The sequence below is a fragment of the Polistes canadensis genome, unplaced genomic scaffold (genome assembly GCF_001313835.1).
Source record: "Polistes canadensis isolate GaletaPanama2010 unplaced genomic scaffold, ASM131383v1 scaffold_7, whole genome shotgun sequence".
Taxonomy (NCBI): Eukaryota; Metazoa; Arthropoda; class Insecta; order Hymenoptera; family Vespidae; genus Polistes; species Polistes canadensis.
In genome coordinates, this window is record NW_014569554.1 from 707,182 (window position 1) to 726,357 (window position 19,176).

General features: G+C 28.9%; 2 protein-coding genes and 1 long non-coding RNA gene across 3 annotated transcripts in view; 1 reads left to right on the forward strand and 2 right to left on the reverse strand.

Annotated features, from left to right (window-relative positions):
- Window positions 1-591: 591 nt before the first annotated feature.
- Window positions 592-2,050, reverse strand: LOC106791279 (mitochondrial dimethyladenosine transferase 1). Its single transcript, XM_014756808.1, has 3 exons — window positions 1,358-2,050; window positions 1,117-1,270; window positions 592-1,023 (listed from the first exon to the last, which is right to left on the reverse strand). The coding sequence occupies exons 1-3, from the start codon at window positions 1,986-1,988 to the stop codon at window positions 783-785; spliced, it is 1,026 nt and encodes a 341-aa protein (XP_014612294.1). The 5' UTR covers window positions 1,989-2,050; the 3' UTR covers window positions 592-782.
- A 7-nt stretch (window positions 2,051-2,057) lies between these two features.
- On the reverse strand, window positions 2,058-2,463 carry LOC106791285 (cytochrome c oxidase assembly factor 3, mitochondrial). Its single transcript, XM_014756821.1, has one exon. The coding sequence runs from the start codon at window positions 2,452-2,454 to the stop codon at window positions 2,176-2,178; it is 279 nt and encodes a 92-aa protein (XP_014612307.1). The 5' UTR covers window positions 2,455-2,463; the 3' UTR covers window positions 2,058-2,175.
- A 10,901-nt stretch (window positions 2,464-13,364) lies between these two features.
- LOC106790655 overlaps window positions 13,365-19,176 on the forward strand; it is a 48,302-nt gene continuing 42,490 nt past the window's right edge. The window contains exons 1-2 of the long non-coding RNA XR_001382099.1: window positions 13,365-13,554; window positions 13,730-13,955. This is a non-coding gene — a long non-coding RNA (uncharacterized LOC106790655). The remainder of the gene's footprint in view (window positions 13,555-13,729; window positions 13,956-19,176) is intronic.

Below are 19,176 nucleotides of genomic sequence, written 5' to 3' on the forward strand. Positions count from 1 at the left end.
AATGCATATAATATATAATTTTTATTTTATTTTCTTTGTAGTTTATCTTACGCGTATGTAAAATATGCGTGTAAGATAAAACACATATATAGGCACATATATATGAATGTATTATATGTGTGTGTATAAGACTATTTAATATCGATTAATAATTATTACTATTTTTATTATTATAATAATAATATATATGCGAATATATTCTTATAATCCAAAAGAAATGAAGAGTAGCTGTGATATCAATCGGTGTATTGGGTATAATCGTTTCGTTATTATTAATTTCGGGAACCACGGTACAAAAAGGAATTTCATCCTCTTCAATAATTACATTTATCAACATTCAATCTCTGGCAATATATCAATTTTACAGGTAATAGGGTTTTGCAAAGTTCTAAATGATGATATTGTACGAGAGTCGATTTAATGTGTTTCTGCAAAAAGTGTATTATTAAATGCCTCTTGTTTTGTTTATTTCTTTTTTTCTTCCTTTTGTTTTCTAGAATAATATAAAAATGCATTTCTCTCGACAAGTTGAACGATACTTAACAGTATTTTACTATGGCTAACACATCATTTAATTAAAAATACAAATTGTATATTGTACTATAGTTTTATTTAATTACTAAGCCATACTCGTGTATATAAGTGTATATTTATACACATACGCTCTTATTATTGAAATTTTCAAAACTATTGTAATAAAATACATCTTACGATTAAATAAAATGAAACATAATATAATGAGAACCCATTTTCCAAATATAATTTTACAAATAATTTTTATTTTATTCTACACATTCACTAACGAAATTAATTTTAGTATATTTTTCTGAAAGTATTTTATGCGATGCACGGAAATTGTACAGGCTTATCTCGGGATGTTTTTCCAATAGATATTTATAAGCAGTTGCTATTTTATCAATATCTTCCACAGTTAGTTCCATCGGTCTTATCATTGGATCTAGGTCGCTCAATTTATATACCAAATTAGAAAGTTCTTCTCTACAATACTCTGGAAAAAGTCTTCTGCAAGAGACAATAGTATTATCATCATTTTTTTAGAATTAATTAGAATATTGCTTAAGTATATAAAAAAATATACTGATGTATAAAACTTACGCGACACATTTAATACTGTACTTTTGTCGAGAGCTAAAAATGGTTCTTGTTACTTTTTCAAAAAAATGGAATTTGTGCATCGTACGTGGTGATTTTAATGGTTCAAAGGTTACAACTCCTACGTCGACATCAGGTTTTGGAAGAAAAGCTTTTCCTTTGAATATAAATTAAAGAAATGAGAAATTACATTATTTTACATGAAAGAAATCAAATTGGAAATATTATATTGTAATTAATTTACCTGGAACAATTAAACGGAAATTAGGTTGTGTCCATGCTTGTGCCATTACCGATAATCTACAGCGTTGATCTTCACATGGTTTAGCTACCAAACGTTCCGCTACTTCTTTTTGAAATGTTAATAACATTTTCACCCTACCGTATGACCATGGACCACTTTGTTCAGATATTTTTTTAAGCCATTCAATTATTAAAATAGTTGAAACATTAAACGGTAAATTACCAATTAAATGAATATTTGGAACTTCATCCATCCATTCCTTCTTCTCTTCCATAGGAAACATATTGCCCATATTTATATTTCTTATATCCTCGTAAATAATATCCATTTCACCATTTGAATAATTATAAGCATCCGCTAACATATCTAATATTGGTTTAAATCTTGGATCTTTTTCAATGACTATTAACTTTTTAGGATTTTTACGTATTATAGATCTGGTCAATCCACCTGGACCAGGACCAACCTCGACTACGTGACTTTCCGAAAGATTTCCAGCTTTTTTAATTATTTTATCAATAAGTCTTTCATCCAGTAGAAAATTTTGCGACAGATGTTTCAAGGCGGATAATTTATATAATTTGATGACATCTTTTATAGTTGGGAGAGGAGGTAGCCTTAGTTTCAACATTTTTCTGTACAACGTTTCTTTTAATTGTATTTTTATAAGATGATTCTCTACAGACAGTTCAATGTTAAGTATATATTCAAATAGTAACAATTATTTTATCAAATCAAAATAGCTGTATGCGTATAGATATACATGTATATATATATATATATACTTATCGAATCAAAAGACTTTATTTAAGAATAATTTATGAGGTGGTTTTAGGAGGTATGATTTCTTTCTCAGGTTCCTTAAAATCATCTAAGAACTTTTCTTGCTTCACCGTATATATAGTATAAATATAAATTGATAAAACAGCAATTCCTAATAAACCACCAAGTGTGTTATTCGATCGTCTTAGTTTGATCAATTGCTTAACTCTCTCAGCGTTCTTTTTCTCTATTTCTTGCATTAGTAAAATATTATTGGGGTTTATTTTATCGTTGTCTGTCGTCCAGTTCACTTTAGGCATCTGATCCTTGTCCATGATATGAATAGCTTAATATAGAATATATAATATGCATTTTAAAACACGACATTTGATTATTTGTAGTATTATCAAATTTATATATTAATAATATTTTTGCAGGAAAAAGCTATCAATTATTTTCTTTCCACCAAATTGATTAAACGTTATTTATAATTTATATTGTAATTACATGTTACATAACACTTATTACACAACTGTTACTACAATGAATGTAAATTTATCATTGATAAAAAAATAAAAAGATCAAATTAAATTTGCTATAAATGAAAATAAGGTTAGCTGGTAAGACTTAATTGTAAAAACTTACGATGAGATGTTTATTACATCAACGCTTTTATTCTGATAACACAATCGAAATATTATACATTAGTATATTAATATATGCTTTCTCTATTATATTTTTTTCGATTTTAGAAATACTTATTCAACTTGTGAAATCAGTCCGGTAGATATTAATACTACTATCTTAAACACGTGTGTTGTACTGCACACTATCCAACAAAATGACAAGGATAACCAATGTTTTTTATACTGATAATATATATTACCGACAATCGATAAGCTTTCTTGTTACGATGCTTTCAGTCGGTATTACAGATTCCTAGGAATTTAAATACTTTTATAGTAAATTTTAATTTTGTCAAATCACACTATAAATCGCTAAAAAAAATATTATATTATAAACAAAAAAAATCTTGCTATTTATTAAAATATAAAAAATTTCGAGAATCAATACGAAGTCATATAATCATAAATCAATTAGAATTTCAATCATTCAATTATCAATGCTACGTATATTTCCTTTGAATGAAGATGAATCGTTTCGTAGGTAATATTCAGATATTTCCGTATATGAAGAAAATTCTCATATTTCCTTGAATACCAACCGTGCTTGATAGCTTTGGTAAATGCTTTGACGTTATCGATTGAATATTCGCATCGTAGATATTTCATTCACGTACACAAGCATACATATATGTAAATATTACTTGCATATTTATGAGTATACCAGATGTATTTCAATGCTTGTGGAATTTTCATAAAACGATTAAGCGAAAGAAAGAAACAAAGAAAAACATAAAAAGTTAAACTTTAGTATTAATCTTCTTTTAATCGAATATCAACGTTAAAAAATTTGTAATTAATTAAAAAAAAAAAAACCAAAAAAAAGAAACAAAGAAAAGAAAAGAACAACGCAGAGTTATACAAGCTAACAAATACAAACAAAAAACAGATAAAACAACAATTTGCACAACTCGAAGCAAATAAGTTATCGTCGGTTAAAATTTAAATTACTAAAGCCAATAACTCGCGTTAACTTTTATTACGATGAAAAAGAGTAATTAAATACATAAAGAGTGGGTTTATAATTCTTGGATAATATAAAAAAAAAAAAACAGAAAAACAAACTTAATTATTCCTTTATACCGAACTATTATTTTAGCTTAATTTTATTTGTTTCAGATTGTTAAATTAGAAGTCGAAAAACTTTTGACCCACCCCATGCAACACGTACACATAGATAAATATACCGAGTAGTATATACACTATGAAAAGAAAGTCAAGGAACACGTATATAAAAGAGGTTCGTCGTTGGTTTGGAGTGACGTCAGTTTTGAAACTACGCAAACAGGCCTGAAATAAGTTCTCCGAATGAACACTCCCTTATATTTACAGTATGATTTACGCAATATTCTATCATTTTTCTCTCTCTCTCACTCTCTCTCTCTCTTTCTTTCTTTCTTTCTTTCCTTCTTTTTTCTTCTATTTCTGCGTTGTTCGACATAAAGTTGAAAAGGTATACAATTATAAATGTTTTCATTGAAACTTGTAATACTGTCTTTTGTTGAATAGAACGTAGCTGTCGACAACAGTTTTCTTACGTTCTGACGATAACGATGATAATTATGAGAAAGATTATCCTTCTTGAATATAAAGAAAATATAATATTATAGATTTTTTTTTCTTTTTTTTTTTTTTTAGACAAAATAACGTTCGTTGTATCGTCCTTGTCATTGTCGTCATTATTCTCATTTTCCTTAACTTCGCAAATCTGCGTTCTCTATCAAACTTGTACTACAATGCACACACAGTAGCGTATTCTACAAACTAGCTTCACTGATTTCAATTTGATTAACTTAACTACGGTTCCGACGAAGACGTCGAATTATTTGACTTCTTTGTAACCTAAAATTTCTCCTGTGCTTTGAAATTTTCTAAATGGAATCCTGATCTATGCGAGGAATTTTCTTCTAAGAATTATCATTTGTTATATCTAAATTTATTCGTATAAACTTTTTCCTTTTTATTATATTTTATTAATTTTCGTTACACACACACACACGAGTAAAAGTAGAGTTCTACGGGATTCATTAAAAGTTAAAGTTAAAACAGCCGAAAAAAGGGAACAATTTTTCTTTCTTGAGGCTTCCTCTGAGAAATCATGGAAGTGCCGTTGAATTTCATAGGACTCAAGACGATATTTTTTATTTATGAGGACAGTTAAGGTCCGTAACAGTAGGATAAAGCCTCAAGCAATATCTATGATAATGTTCGATCGTGTCACACGCGATTCTACGCTAAAATGCTGATAAACCATAAAATGCCGTTGGGCTATATTCTTTGTTGTCTCGATGATGAAAGAATCGAAAGGACCAAAGAGTATGCATAAGAAAAAAAAAAAAAAAAGAAAAAAAACAAGGAAAAGGAAGGAAACCCCGACAGGTTCGATTTCTGATAACACCGATTGCGATAGGAATGAAGTTTTTTTTCTCTTATCTTCTTTTCTTATGAGATTGTACCAAACACGTGTATATGAGTATGTGTGTGGGAAGAGTGAAAAAAAAAAAAATAGAAAGAGAGAGAGAGAGAAAGTACGAAAGCTTTATCTGCATTTTTCTCCCTCTTTTCTTTTTTTTTTTTTATTGTCGATAACTTATCAACAGTGCTATCACATAATTCTTCTTTTTTTCGATGTTACAATTTTTAAAGCTTTTTCTTCCCTTCCTGTCTTTTTTCTTCTTTCTTTTTTTGTGCTGATAAAAAAGAAGAGAAGGGAAGAAAGAAAAAAAAAGGAAAGACTATATCGTTTTATTTACGAAGCTATTGCAAATCTCTCTCTCTCTCTCTTTCTCTTTCTCTCTCTCTCGAATTTCTTTGTTTCGAAAACGAATCTGATCGTTTGTCAAAGACGGTACACGTGATATGAGATTAAGTTCGAAATCCTACATCCAGAATCATTTGGAGAATACGAGTATTTATTTTCTTCTTTCTTGACACTTCTTCCTATTTCAAAAGAATATCTCTTTTCCATATAGAATACCGAACACAAATCGATAGAATCGGTAATAAATTATTTTCAAGTAAATTAATCTCTCTTTCCTTTTTTGTTTTGTTTTGTTTTTTTTTTTGGAGAGAAAAAAAGAAAGATACACATAATAGTTTTTAATCTTGTTTGATGGTTCGCGAGAAAGAAATACATTTTCTTGTAACAACTCAATTTGTATTTCTCTTTCCAATTTTATGATTTTTATTTGACACGATTTTTAAAATTGAATATGAATTTTTATTGGAAAACGAAGACAAATGATTTAGTTTTTTCTTTTTCTTTTTATTTCTAATAAGATGAGAAATTTCAAATCGTAAAGTAATTCTAATCGAAAAACAAGGATGAATGTTTTAATAAGGAATACAATTTTTCATAGTTTTTCAAAGTTTTGTAATCGTGAGGATAATTATGAAATAAAAAAAAGAAACTTGGGGAAGAATTCGTAATTGACCGTTGATATTTTCTTTCGTGTGGATAAATTCACGTAGATTATTATTATTATTATTATTATTATTATTATTATTACATTAGTGAGGCAGAAACGTTGGGAATGATTTGCGCGAGTAATACGTCGCAATCGTTAGAAAGTGTGCTCCATGAATTATTAATAAATTGCAACGAGACTCTCTCATGCATAAGGTAATCCCGAGCTTTACAAAAAGCCTTGACGGTCTTTTCGTTCTTGAGAAAACACGATAATGGCCGAAAAGAATCGTTCGAAGTTCGAGATAAATAATTCTTTCAATCCTTTTTCCTTTTTCTTTTTCTTTTTCTTTCTTTTCTTTTATAAATTTGGACACCATTTTGGTATCTTTTTATTCAACGTTTCATATTTGTTGAAATGTAATTAAATTTTCTAGAATATTTAAAAAAAAATTGATTAATTTTTACAAGGATATTATTTTGAAATACTAGAACTTATTCGTTTGTAATAAATTACAGAGAAAATATAAAAGAATGCTAAATTTTGAATAATTTTCGATGTTATTATTAAAAACGAAGCATTATTCGTTCTATCAAACGAATGAAAAAATATTCTAACAAACGGCACACACATGGCAATTATAAATTTGTTTTATATTTAGAGATTAACGATCCATCATTCAGCTTTTCAACTACGATCACATGGGACTGTAACGTATTTCTTGGAGTTAGGAAATTCTGTGTTAACGAGCGTAATCCGTTCTTTTGACATGAGTAACATAGAACACGATGACGTAGTTTCGATCGATTATGCGACTAGGAGACTTTTAAAGTAATTTTACAAAAAATACTGATTTATGTCAATTTAACAAAATGATCATAAAATTGCCACAGATCAAGTATTATTAATCATATTTTGTCATGTAATTGTAAATATTCTTTACATTAATTTTGTTCAAACCAGTCTTTGTAATTATTTTTGTCTCGCAATATTTTATTGATAATATCGATATTCTCTTTATAGCAAAAAATTATTATTAATTATATTTCTACTGAATAATTTATTTTTATACCTTTCTTTTTTTTTTCTTTGACAGAAATATTTTATCAAGGAAATAAATTTTTGGTATCACATTATTAAATCAAATATCTCTAATAGAATAATTTTCGTTACAAAAAATTTGATTTCTCACACAAATAATTAATTGATAATAATTAATATATAAATTAATAATATTCCAAACCACTCAATTTATGTTTTAATAATTAACAGATAATATTCTTATTTCAATTTTAAAAGAAATATCATCGACAAATGAATAATTCATTTTTATTAACAGACAATTATGACTTCGTTCGTATAGATCTCTTTTATATTGTCGTAAACAAAAAGAAAAAGAGAAAGGATGAAGGGAACGATCAGCTTTCGGTGATTTCCCGGACGAAAAGGTCGATGAGAAAAAGGGCGAAGTAGATTTCTGGTGTCTCGTAATACGAGACTACCATTTGCAGCTTAAAGCGACGTGGCACGAAAACGCTTCTCTGTGCAATCACGTAGTATTACTTCAATTTCCTTGATAATCCTGCCACGTAACTGGCGCGTATTAAGCTCAATACACATACACACAAACAGAGTTCTGTCCCTGTGCATCTCGTACATCGTTCGACGTGGACTTACATTCCCCGATACATCACGATCCTACCATTTACTGTATTACATAAATTCCCAGATAAACCTACGAATATATGCATACATACATGCATGCATACATGCATACATACATACATACATACATACATATTATATAAAAATGTCGAGTATATCAGACTTGACATTTGAAGTATTTATGTAAATTAATGTTGAATGACATTAAAGATGCGATTACAGATGATTAAACAATTTTACTCATACTAATATTATATATTATACTAACGCATGCGTAAATTCTTTTATTCTTATAAATCTTATTTGGAAGTAACAATTAATTTTCTATAAATACATACAAATATGTAATTTTAGAAATAAATTTACAAATATGTATTTATAGAAAATTAATTGTTACTTCCAAATAAGATTTATAAGAATAAAATAATTTACGTATGCGTTAGTATAATATATAATATTAGTATGAGTATATATATATATATATACGTAATTTTAAAAAGTACATACATATGTACGTGTGTGTGTGAAATTAATTCATTATTAATTAAACAAAAAGTTTTGTCGTAGTTGAAAAAAATTATAGAAAAAGTACGAAACAATGAGAAATTGTAACAGTAATGAGAACATTTCTTTGCTAGTAACAAAAATAGAATAATTATTTCCTAAAAATGTCGCGCGCGTATGTTTGTGTGTGTGTGTGTTGTGTGTTGAGAAAGAGAGAGAAAATTCTCCATTTCGTGCAACACATTTTTTCAAACCACCTACTCCGTACAATGCATAATTCACACGTGGTTCAAAAAGGTTCATTATGATGTTACGTAAGTATGTAGCTGATCTGTGGTATAGATAGAGAAAGGGAGAAGGAAAGTTTTAAATGAACGGTGCCACGAATGATGTCGTTCGTTCATGAACTTCAAAGTATATAACTTGATTCTGAGAACTTGTCACAGCACACTGCTATACGATCTCACGCGTGGTTCATCCAATTTATTGTAAATTAAATATTTTCCTTAACTAGGCTAGACATTTTTTTTGTCTTCCTTCTCTCTCCCTCTTTTTTTATTTTTTTTATTTTTTACATATATATACACGTAGATTGTATTTTTATTACAATAACTATATTAGTATATTATAATATTATAGCAGATACATAATAAGTTTATATATATATATATATGTATATTTGTTTGTGTACTATTACGAAAACTTTCAATATAATTTTCTTATATAAAAAAAAGAAAGAGAGAGAGAAAGAGAGAGAGAGATGAAAATAAATGTAGTAAATTTATAAACACCCTGTATTATAAATCGAATTCATTGGATTTATTTAATCAAGCTCTCGTTCACTCAATCCTAAAGCTTTTCGTTGATCAGGAAACTTTCTGATTAACCTTCAACGTTTCTCTTGATAAAGAAAGTTTTGATTTTAGAAAAATGAAGTATTGTGTTCTTTTGATACGCTCACTTTAAGATCAACCGATATTCCAGTTGAAGCTTGAAACAATTGTTCCAAAGAAAAAAGGGGGAAGGAAAACTTCGAAAAAATCTTTCGGAAGAAAAATTGGAAAAAAAAAAAAAGAATAAAAAGAAAAAAGATAGAAATACTAGGAGACGTTTACTGAGGTAAGTTTAAATTTGAAAAAAGTAAGTCCAGGCGTTCATGAGAATCAAATATAATCTTGAAGTTTATAACGTCCAAACGGAGGACAATTATCAACGTTAGGACGGTGTTCTCGATGGTACTTTACTTAGCAAAGTCACCTGGTATGATTAAGTTTGTGTCCAGAAACTTTTGCGATGAACATTTTGTTCGCCTCAGGTTTTTAGAGAAGTAACAGTGAATTTTTATCTTATTCTCTTTTTATCGTTTAACTATATTTTGCTTATATAAGGTGGACCGAAAATATTTAAAAATAATGTTTTATTGAGATTTATTAAATTCGTTGTGTGATATTTTTAAATTGGAAGCCTAATTGCGTCATTTTTAAATTATCAAAGAATTTCTGACTAACCTCGTATCGGGGAGATTTAATTTTCATTATGAAATATTATTTTAATTTTCTCAACTTTTTATTTTTCTGCACTAAAGGTATTGCGCGAATATTCTTTTCGAGGATAAATTTTTCAATCAATTTCTACCGTCATTATAGAAAATATAATATAATGTTCATCTCTCTTAACTTTATTTTATTTTATTTTGTTAAATTATATACAACTGTTAATAAAAATTATATTTTTGTTAAACTATTATACGATTTTAAAAATTAAAAAGTTTCGAGAAGTCTTGAGATAGTTAATTTTGATTTTTAAAATTATCCTACAAATTTGTCGTTCACCCTGTATATAAGATAATATAAGTCTAGAGTAAGATGAGAGACATAACAAGAATCGGATAAAGAAAAGGATCAAAATTACTTTTAATTAATGCATCTTTCTTGATTGCATAATTTCTTTTTTCTTCATTAATAAGTATAATACCATGATCTTTATTTGTAAGATTGTTCATTACATTTTTAATAAAAATTATCAAATTATTCAGTTAAGAAAACAAACTTGATACTATATATATATAAATAAACTATTTTTCATTGCTAATAACTTTCTTGTCTCAGATAACACCGAAATGAAAAATGATGTCAGAACCAAAACGAGTTAATGCATTTTCTCGAAATGAAGAAATAACGACGATGATTCTTTTAACATATATACATATATACACATGTTGGCGTTACTTTGTGAAATTACCTAATTCGTGAAATAACTAGCTAAATCCTAAAATATGTAACTATATTGATCCATTTAAATATGAAAGAAGACAGGATTACATACTTCAACTAAATAATATATATGATTTTACAATAGGTGACTATAGTTAAGGTATAAAATTGAAATTTGATCCGTAAATTAGATCCGGTAGAACAGCATGACTTATAGAACATTGATTTTTAAAGTATAATAAGAGATAAGAACGGATTAAACGAGATTTAACTGATTTATAAATACAATTTATTGCTGACATATATATATATATAAAATATGTCCCTGTATATACAGAGTGTCTGATGTTTTTTCGTACAAACGTTGTGAGCGTATTCTATGTTAAAAAATAAAAAATACAAATGTTAAACAAACATAAGTCATTTAAAGGTTTATTCAAAATTGTATAAAAAAACTGTTTAAATGTGCTATTCAAAATGTTGCTCGCCTACGCGAATACAAGTTCGATATCGCTGTAGTATGCTGTTTATAACATGGCGAATTTCTTGTGGATTTCTATTAAATTCTGCAACTGTGTATCCTTAATCCTTTTTATCCTAACATTAAGTTTAGCTATCTCAGTTCCATTTAAACTTCTTCCTTTATTTTTCCCTATAAATAAAAATCAAGATAGAACGGGATCACAACAGATGTCCTAAGTTGCCAAGATATTGTTCAGATAAGAATACGTTGAATATCTCTCACAATGTTTTTAGGAAAAAAAAACATCAGACACCCTATGTATTTCAGATAGAAAAATTTGATCGTGCGATATGATATATTTTCCACACGATTTGCATATACAGAAAATGGAATCAGTTCTACGTATTCCTCGAAATTCAACTCGAGTAGAGTCAAGCTGGTCGTGGTTATAATAATCGAAATGTCTCTCTTCATCTACCTCTGTTAACCCTACTACTTCCTCTTCGATCCTCCTCCTCCTCCTCCTCCTCCTTTTCATTCTCCTCTTTGCTTTGGTCTGATGTGAGTCTCCTGCAGTACACGCGCACTTCAATTTGGTTCGTTGCTTGTGTATCGAGTGAGAGAGAGAGAGAGAGAGAGAGAGAGGTAAAAGGAAGGATGGAAATTACTTGTTTCTTGTATAAGCATCCGTACTATAGTATTGCTGCTTGATACGAAAAGGACAGAAGAGTGGGGACAAAGTGAGAGAGAGAGAGAGAGAGAGAGAGAGATATAGGAGAAGATATAAATAGATAGATATAGAGGGTGAAAGGGGGTGAAGGGAATACTGCTTGAGGGATTTTATCCCTGACGTCGAAGTCCACAGAATTTCCGGTTGAAGCTAATTATTTCGTTAATCCGATGATACTTTATTCTCTTAAATCTTATTATCCTAACTGTATCCAAACTAAAAATCTTTTCAATTATCTAATGACACAAATTTTTTATATATCGAAGATTTATATTAATTGAATAATTAATTATTAGGATTAAGTATTTTTTCGTTTTTAAAGGTGAGGAGATTAAAGAAGAAAATAATTGCCAATAATATATTTGATATATATATATATATTAAGCTTTGAAATGAATTTATTATCAAACGTTCCAAATCTCCGATTTGAATGAAGATTGATTATTGTTTTTAAATTTGGATTAAATTGAATTTAATTATATTAATTATTATGTATCGATGGATCAAAATTTAGGGTATACATTTAAGATAAATATTCGATTGGAGAAGTTTTGATTTGTTCAAAATTTTGTTTAATTGCATGAACGATAAGTCTGTGACTCGATCAATAGAATATATAAAAATTATAAAATATTACCAAAGAAGGGGAGAAATTTGTTATTTGATAAATTTAGGATGAAAATTTAAGTCGATCCAATTGAAAAATAAATAAACGTTTGAATATTATTATTATGAATTAATATAGACCACTCACGAAACACAATGTACATACATAATAGTGGTCAACCACAGGATAATATATATATACATATATACATGCAAATAGAACACAACTAATATACAAAAACATGCTCGTATTTTCATATTGGGCGAAACCATACTCAATTATGTATATGTATTATACTTAAGTATGTATTATAATATAATATATATAAATATATTGCAAGGATGAAAGGTACACCTTTAGAAGGTTGAGAACAACCGAAGCTTTCCCCTGGTGCCTGCCTGCGTTTCGTCTTTCGTGTGCTAAGGAGATTCCTACGAGGGAAAGGCTTTCCCCCCACTCCTCTGTTACGGAGCTTGCGCTGTAAACCATGATGGCTCTTTGTGTGCTCGTAGGAGTGGGTGTAGAAACGACGTAGGCGCTATACACCACTTCAAATAGAGAAAGATAGAAAGAGATACATATAACACACACAAATATATATATAGAGTTATACACACAGCTATCCTTGTACACGTACAGGTGCAAATAAGTGAATGGAAGACAGAGAGAGAGAGAGAGAGAGAGAGAGAAAGAGAGAGAGAGAGTGGAATAAAGTCGAGCTTCCTGGTCAGAAAAAAAGAAAGAAAAAAAAAGAACACACGTACACAACACAAAGTCATGTATATACACACATACTATTCCTCTCTCTCTCTCTCTCTTCATCGTTCAGTCATAATAGTAAAATGTAGAGAAAGTATAAGGGTGACGATGGTTGGTCGGGTTTAAGTATGAGAGAGATCGAGATATAGGAAAAGTAGTGGGAGAGAAGGAATAGGAAGGGGTAGGTGGTAGGAACGGTGGGGAGAAACAGGAGACCCGGGCAGTGCAAGCCGGGCAGTCCTGCCCGACACGATACCGCTGCTACGCTTACGGATTCTGTATTATACGAATACTCGTATATTGGACCTATTATATACTCTTGAAATACATTTCAAGCAATCGGGATAGCAGTTGACTTTAATCGTTCTCCTATTAAAAAGAAGATTCGCGTGATATAACTTTTTGTATGTATATACACGTACATATATATTATTTAGATAATTTTTCTTTTTCTTTTTTTTTATTATATTATAGATACGTATATAATTCAAAAGAAGGATAATATATATATATATATTTCTTTTTTTTTCTGGTTATATATATATATATATATATATATGTATATGTATATGTATGCAGGTTAAAAAGAGAAGGTGAACGAAAAGTTGAAGAGAATTGTGTTATCTCGTTGTCATTCGAGCAAAGGCATACATATACGGTATATAATAGTCCGTCTACTGGTACATAGAGAGAAAGTATAAATATATCAGAGGATTGAGAGAGCGCGCCTACGTGAAACGGTGAGACGCACGCACTCCCCCACCTAAAACTCTCGCACAGGATCCTCTATCGCTGCAAGTAACAGGTTGGTGATTTTGTTGTCCGATGGATATTTCTTATTCTCTTTTTCATTCTGTCCTTTATTCTCTTTCCCTTTTTCTCCTTCTATCTTTCTCTCTCACTCCTTCTCTCTATCCTTCTCTCTCTCTCTCTCTCTCTCTCTCTTCTCTCTCTTTCTGTGTCTCTATTTCTCTTTCAATCTGTTACTTTTACTCTTACTTTTTATATAAATCTGCCTTTATTGGGCTCTGTTTCTATGCTTTGATATAGTTTTAATGAAATTTCTTATATCTTCCTGTAATAATGAATGTGAATTTAGCAAAGGAAGTTTACTTGATCGGTTATTGATAGAAAATGTATCCTGGTATATATATTAGGTATTGTAAAAATATACCGCAAGTGGTTAGTGAATAATAATTCATCGAACGGTGAGGTTCAAAGTGGTAACATATAGAGGCAAGTAGTCTAAGTAACTTATTGGTCAGACGTGCATTCTGCGGTTGTTTGAAGTAGAGCAGGTAAATCATTGGTCGAACTATTTTATCTCTACATTATTACATTTTGTGTTTACATTTGTTTTGTTTTGTTTTTTCTTTTTTTTTTTTTTCAATTTAAAATAGAATGCAATATATTGCATTGGTTGCTCGGATATGAAATTTTGTTTTTTACGGCGAGTTTATGGTGGTGATAAATATGGGGCAGTAGGCTAAGTAGCTTATTGGTCATACGTGTTTACTCTGCTCGTTGTGGAAGTAGAACAAATAAATAATTAATCGTACTATTTTATCTCGTAGCGATTGAAATTATTCTATTTTTATTTCTTTTTTTTTTGTGTCTTTTCTACTTTTAGGTTGAATGTGAAATTTAATATTACGTACGCTAATTGAATATTACAAATTCTTTTTTGTAAGAAGTTTATAAAAAAGTAGGTTAGGTAGCTTATTGGTCAGCTGTGTTTGACCGATTTTAAACTACAGTTATTTGAAGTGAAATAGGTAAATAATTAATCGAACAATATCTTGAAATGAGATGAGACTTTTTATTTGAATTTAGATTTTTCTTAAATGTGAAAAATAAAATGTAAGTTCATTGATCGAATATCAAAATTATTAATGTTTTTTTTTCTCTCTCTCTCTCTCTCTCTCTCTCTCTCTCTCTTTCACACTCCCTTTTCTTTCTTTCTTTATCTTTCTTTTTCTGTAATAACAAGGTCAATGAAAAATGTATATCGAAATAGACGAGTTCCTCGTGTATCGAAAGAAAAGTTAGTAAAATATTGTAACTTTGTTTAACTTTCTTAGAGAGAAACTGCCGATGAGTAGTGAGAGAGACAAAAACAGGCTTGATGTCCTTGTTCCGAGTGAGCTGCAAATTAGGAAGTTCCGTGGCAGTTCGCTTTTGTCTGAGGAATAGAACGTTAGATGTATGCATGTAAACGACGAGTGTGTTAGGTAGCCTTATTTATAAGTAAATCTCTCTTGGAACAGGAAACTCAACAAAAGGCATTACAAATAGTATTGCAAAATTTCATACTCATAATGTTCTCTTCTCGAACTATTATACTTCCTGGACGAGAAATAATTTCTACCGATTTTAAAAATTAATTTTTAAAGTTTTCAACGAAAATTCAATCGATTTTTGGTTTTGTTTTTTTTTTTTTAGATTGTAAAACATGGCAAAAAAAAATTTCAGCCACAGCCACGTATTTGGAATAATCGTTTTCTTTTCTTCTTTTTTCTTTTTTTTCTTTAAATGAATGAATGTTCCATAAAAAAATTGTATCGATTTCCCTCCGCATTCTTTTATTTATTTAAACAAGAACATAGGGAAACAAAAGGATGACATTTAATATTCAGAGTTGTATAAACTTTTTGATATATTGAAACTGGAAAAAGAAAAACAAAATATCATTTCAACGTGTAGAAATCGAATTGATGATTACTTTACTGATCCAGTTATCCTTTAATCTGTATATCTATATATATATATATTTCTTTTTTCTTGTGCTATCGTATTAACCTCGTTAGAAAGTTCTTCCTGCGTTGATATAGAAAAGGAAAGAAAAGAAAAAAAAAGGTGAAAGGGAAAAAGAAAAATTGAAATGGCGAGAGAAGAAAGTGCAGCGTCATCGCGATTATCCTTGCGCGAAAAAGATTTGATATGGAAATTTACAGGAGAAACTTGCGAAGGAGATTGCTGTTCGGGTGTGAAACGTGCGTTCAGTCGACTTCTTCTTTTTATTTTTATTTTTTTTTTTTTATTTTTGTTTCTTTCATATTTTAACCGTGTAGTGTCTATGTGCTGTGTGTCAATGTACTAGTGTGACCGTGTATTTGGGTTTTTGGGTACTACGCGCATGATTTCTATGGATCGTGTATCTTCAATGTCTATACAGTTCTGGATCTTTGTGTGTCGTGTGATTGAATACTTTGTATTTGTAAGTTTGTGTTAATGTGTTCGTGGTTGGCACACGTATACCGCCAGTTTAATTATCCTCGGAGGAGATTAGAGTGGGAAGGCGTAAAAACGTTTTGTTTGTTATATCGGCAAATAAATGAGTAAATGGAATGAAGGTTAAGCATTGATGAGAGTATAACGACAAGAATTTCTCGAAAACGTTAATGTTACCAACGCGTTTCGTAATTATGCTTGTAAACTCGTTAACATAAAGCGTCATCTCATTATCTACGTAATACATTATAGATGTTTAAACGTGATTTCGAATGTCACTATTGTCTTTATAAATAATTTGTTGAATGGTGCTTTTATATATATATATATATATGCCATATTGTTTTTTATACTTCACGTATCTCAGTCAGAGATAATTGCATTTAGTTATTTATTTTCTTTACTTTTTGTTTTTTTCTTTCTTTTTTTACGAAGAGTGATTCGCGTTAAGTTGATTAAAAGGATTAATATTCGATTGGTTTACTTTTGAGCTACCTATACTTTGCAATAGAATCATCGATACGTTTAACTTGCTCGCGGATTGTCTATGAAAATAATTTGATTTTTCATTATGTTTTGTTTTTACTTTTTATATGATTATCAGTGTTTCATATAATTAATTGAAATAATTGAATATTCAATTAGTTATATTGGTATAACACAGTATTACTTTTTATTTTCACGTGATAGGTTCATTCATTCATTTACTTATTTTTCTTAAACGCTTGTATTTGTTAACGTGAAAAATAGTAGCTTGATCGATAAAGACGAAAAAATTGTTGATTGATTGAAATTTTCCTTATAATTCATTTTGCGATCCGTTAACGAAAGTGAAATATGAAGAAATTCTAGTGAAAAAACAAACGTGAACGACAAATCGTTGATAAAATTTATGATAAAAAGTATACGAGCAATTAATCAAACAGACACACGTATACACATGTGAACACATCTGCACGTATGAATTGACAATATGTTTTTCTGTTTATTTCTCTTTTTCACGCTAACGAAATCGACAATATTCGAGTAAAATAATAAATCTGTATTTATCGAGATTCCTTCATTATTGATAAAGTATAAAATCAATTCTTTTATTATTTGTCGAGAGATTTGTTACAATGAAATATCTTTCTATTTTCAATATTTTCCATGAATGATCTCCAATCCTGTGAATGCACACACACACATGAATATTTGAATATTTTAATATTTATTAAGTATAAATCGTATATATCAGAGTATTTGTTGCTATAGTTTACGTAAATTTAAAATCTATCGTTTTTTTTCTTTCCGGATTCCATGGTGTACATGTATCATTTAGTTTTTACTACTTTTTTGTCTGTTTTATTCTATGGAAGAAGACTTCATCAAGACTTCAGAAAAAGTTCACAGTATTTGTTCTTTCTTTTTATTTATTTATTTATTTATTATTATTATTATTATTATTTCTTTTTTTTTTTTCGTCATTTCGTTATTTTTCATAGGTGGCTTGGACGTAATACGGTACATCGTAAAGCGTAATTTTTCTTACGAGAGAAAGTAGAGTAAGTAAGTTTTACGACAGGACTTTATAGTTCATAAGCAAAAAAAAAAGACAAAGAAAGAGAGAAAAAGACAGAGTGTGTGTGTTAGTGTGAGAGAGAGAGAGAGAGAGAGAGAGAAAGAGAATATACATATATAAAGAAAAAAAAATAAATAAAATTTTACGTCACTGGTTAATACGTGACATCATTTATACTAACATGATTTTAATATAACGTAACATTTGTAGCAATACAATAGGACTTAATAGTTCATGAATATGAAAAATAGAGAAAGAAAGTGAAAAGGGAACGAAATAACAAAATAAAAAAACTAAATTGCGTATTACTTAGTAATATGATTTAATTTATATTTAAATGATATTAACATCACGTTAATATCACGTTTATATTACGTATTATATTATACGACATATAAATTTATCATTCATGAGAGAAATAAAAATAAAGAGAGAGAGATTGGGATAGAAGGAGAAAAGATATTTAATGAACCAAAAATATAAATTATATATTTTAAATTAAAAAATATATAATTTGTTTATATATCATTTCAAAAATAATATTTTCAAATCACATGATAAATATTGTAATGATGCTAATCAAAATTATTTTTACTTATAGGAAACTAAAAATTATATACTTCAAATGAAAATATATAGTTCAATATATTACGTCAAGTATATTTAAATGAAAAATTAATGCAAACATAACATTGTTTTAATTTATATATTGAAAAGAAAACTGTGCCTCGCTATATGCATTATATCTTTTTATGTTTCTCATGGTTAATCAGAAAAGAGAGAATGAAAAGCCAGATAGATAGATAGATAGATAGATAGATAGAGAAAGAGAGAGAATATCGGGGAAAGTCATATCGGGTGATCGAAAGTTAGTTTGAAATTTGTTCGTATCGTCGCATTGTAGGAAAGGGTGGTGTTTACAAGCGAACAAGAGGACAGACGACAAAGTCCACAACTTGACTTTTACGCAACCTGACGCAAACATATCCTTCTGCCCGATAATTTTACTCTTTTCTTTTCTTCTTTTTTCTACTTTCTCTGTATTAATTTTGTGCAGAACTTTTTCGGAACGATATAATCCACGGGGTTCATAATTCTAGGACAATAAACTGTTTCATTTTATTTGACTCGAATGTTATATGAATATGATAATCTTATTTCTTATTATTATTATTATTATTATTATTATTAAAATTATCTCTTTTCCAGTGTATTATATTTCACTTGTTAATTT

Excerpts from the sequence above, each read along its gene's own strand:
- LOC106791279 (XM_014756808.1), bottom strand. The coding sequence starts at position 1,988 with ATGTTGAAACTAAGGCTACCTCCTCTCCCAACTATAAAAGATGTCATC. Across the intron at positions 1,271-1,357 it reads TTTCCGTTTAATTGTTCCAG|GAAAAGCTTTTCTTCCAAAA; the intron begins GTAAATTAATTA and ends TTATATTCAAAG. Across the intron at positions 1,024-1,116 it reads TACAGTATTAAATGTGTCGC|AAGACTTTTTCCAGAGTATT; the intron begins GTAAGTTTTATA and ends TGTCTCTTGCAG.
- LOC106791285 (XM_014756821.1), bottom strand. The coding sequence starts at position 2,454 with ATGGACAAGGATCAGATGCCTAAAGTGAACTGGACGACAGACAACGAT.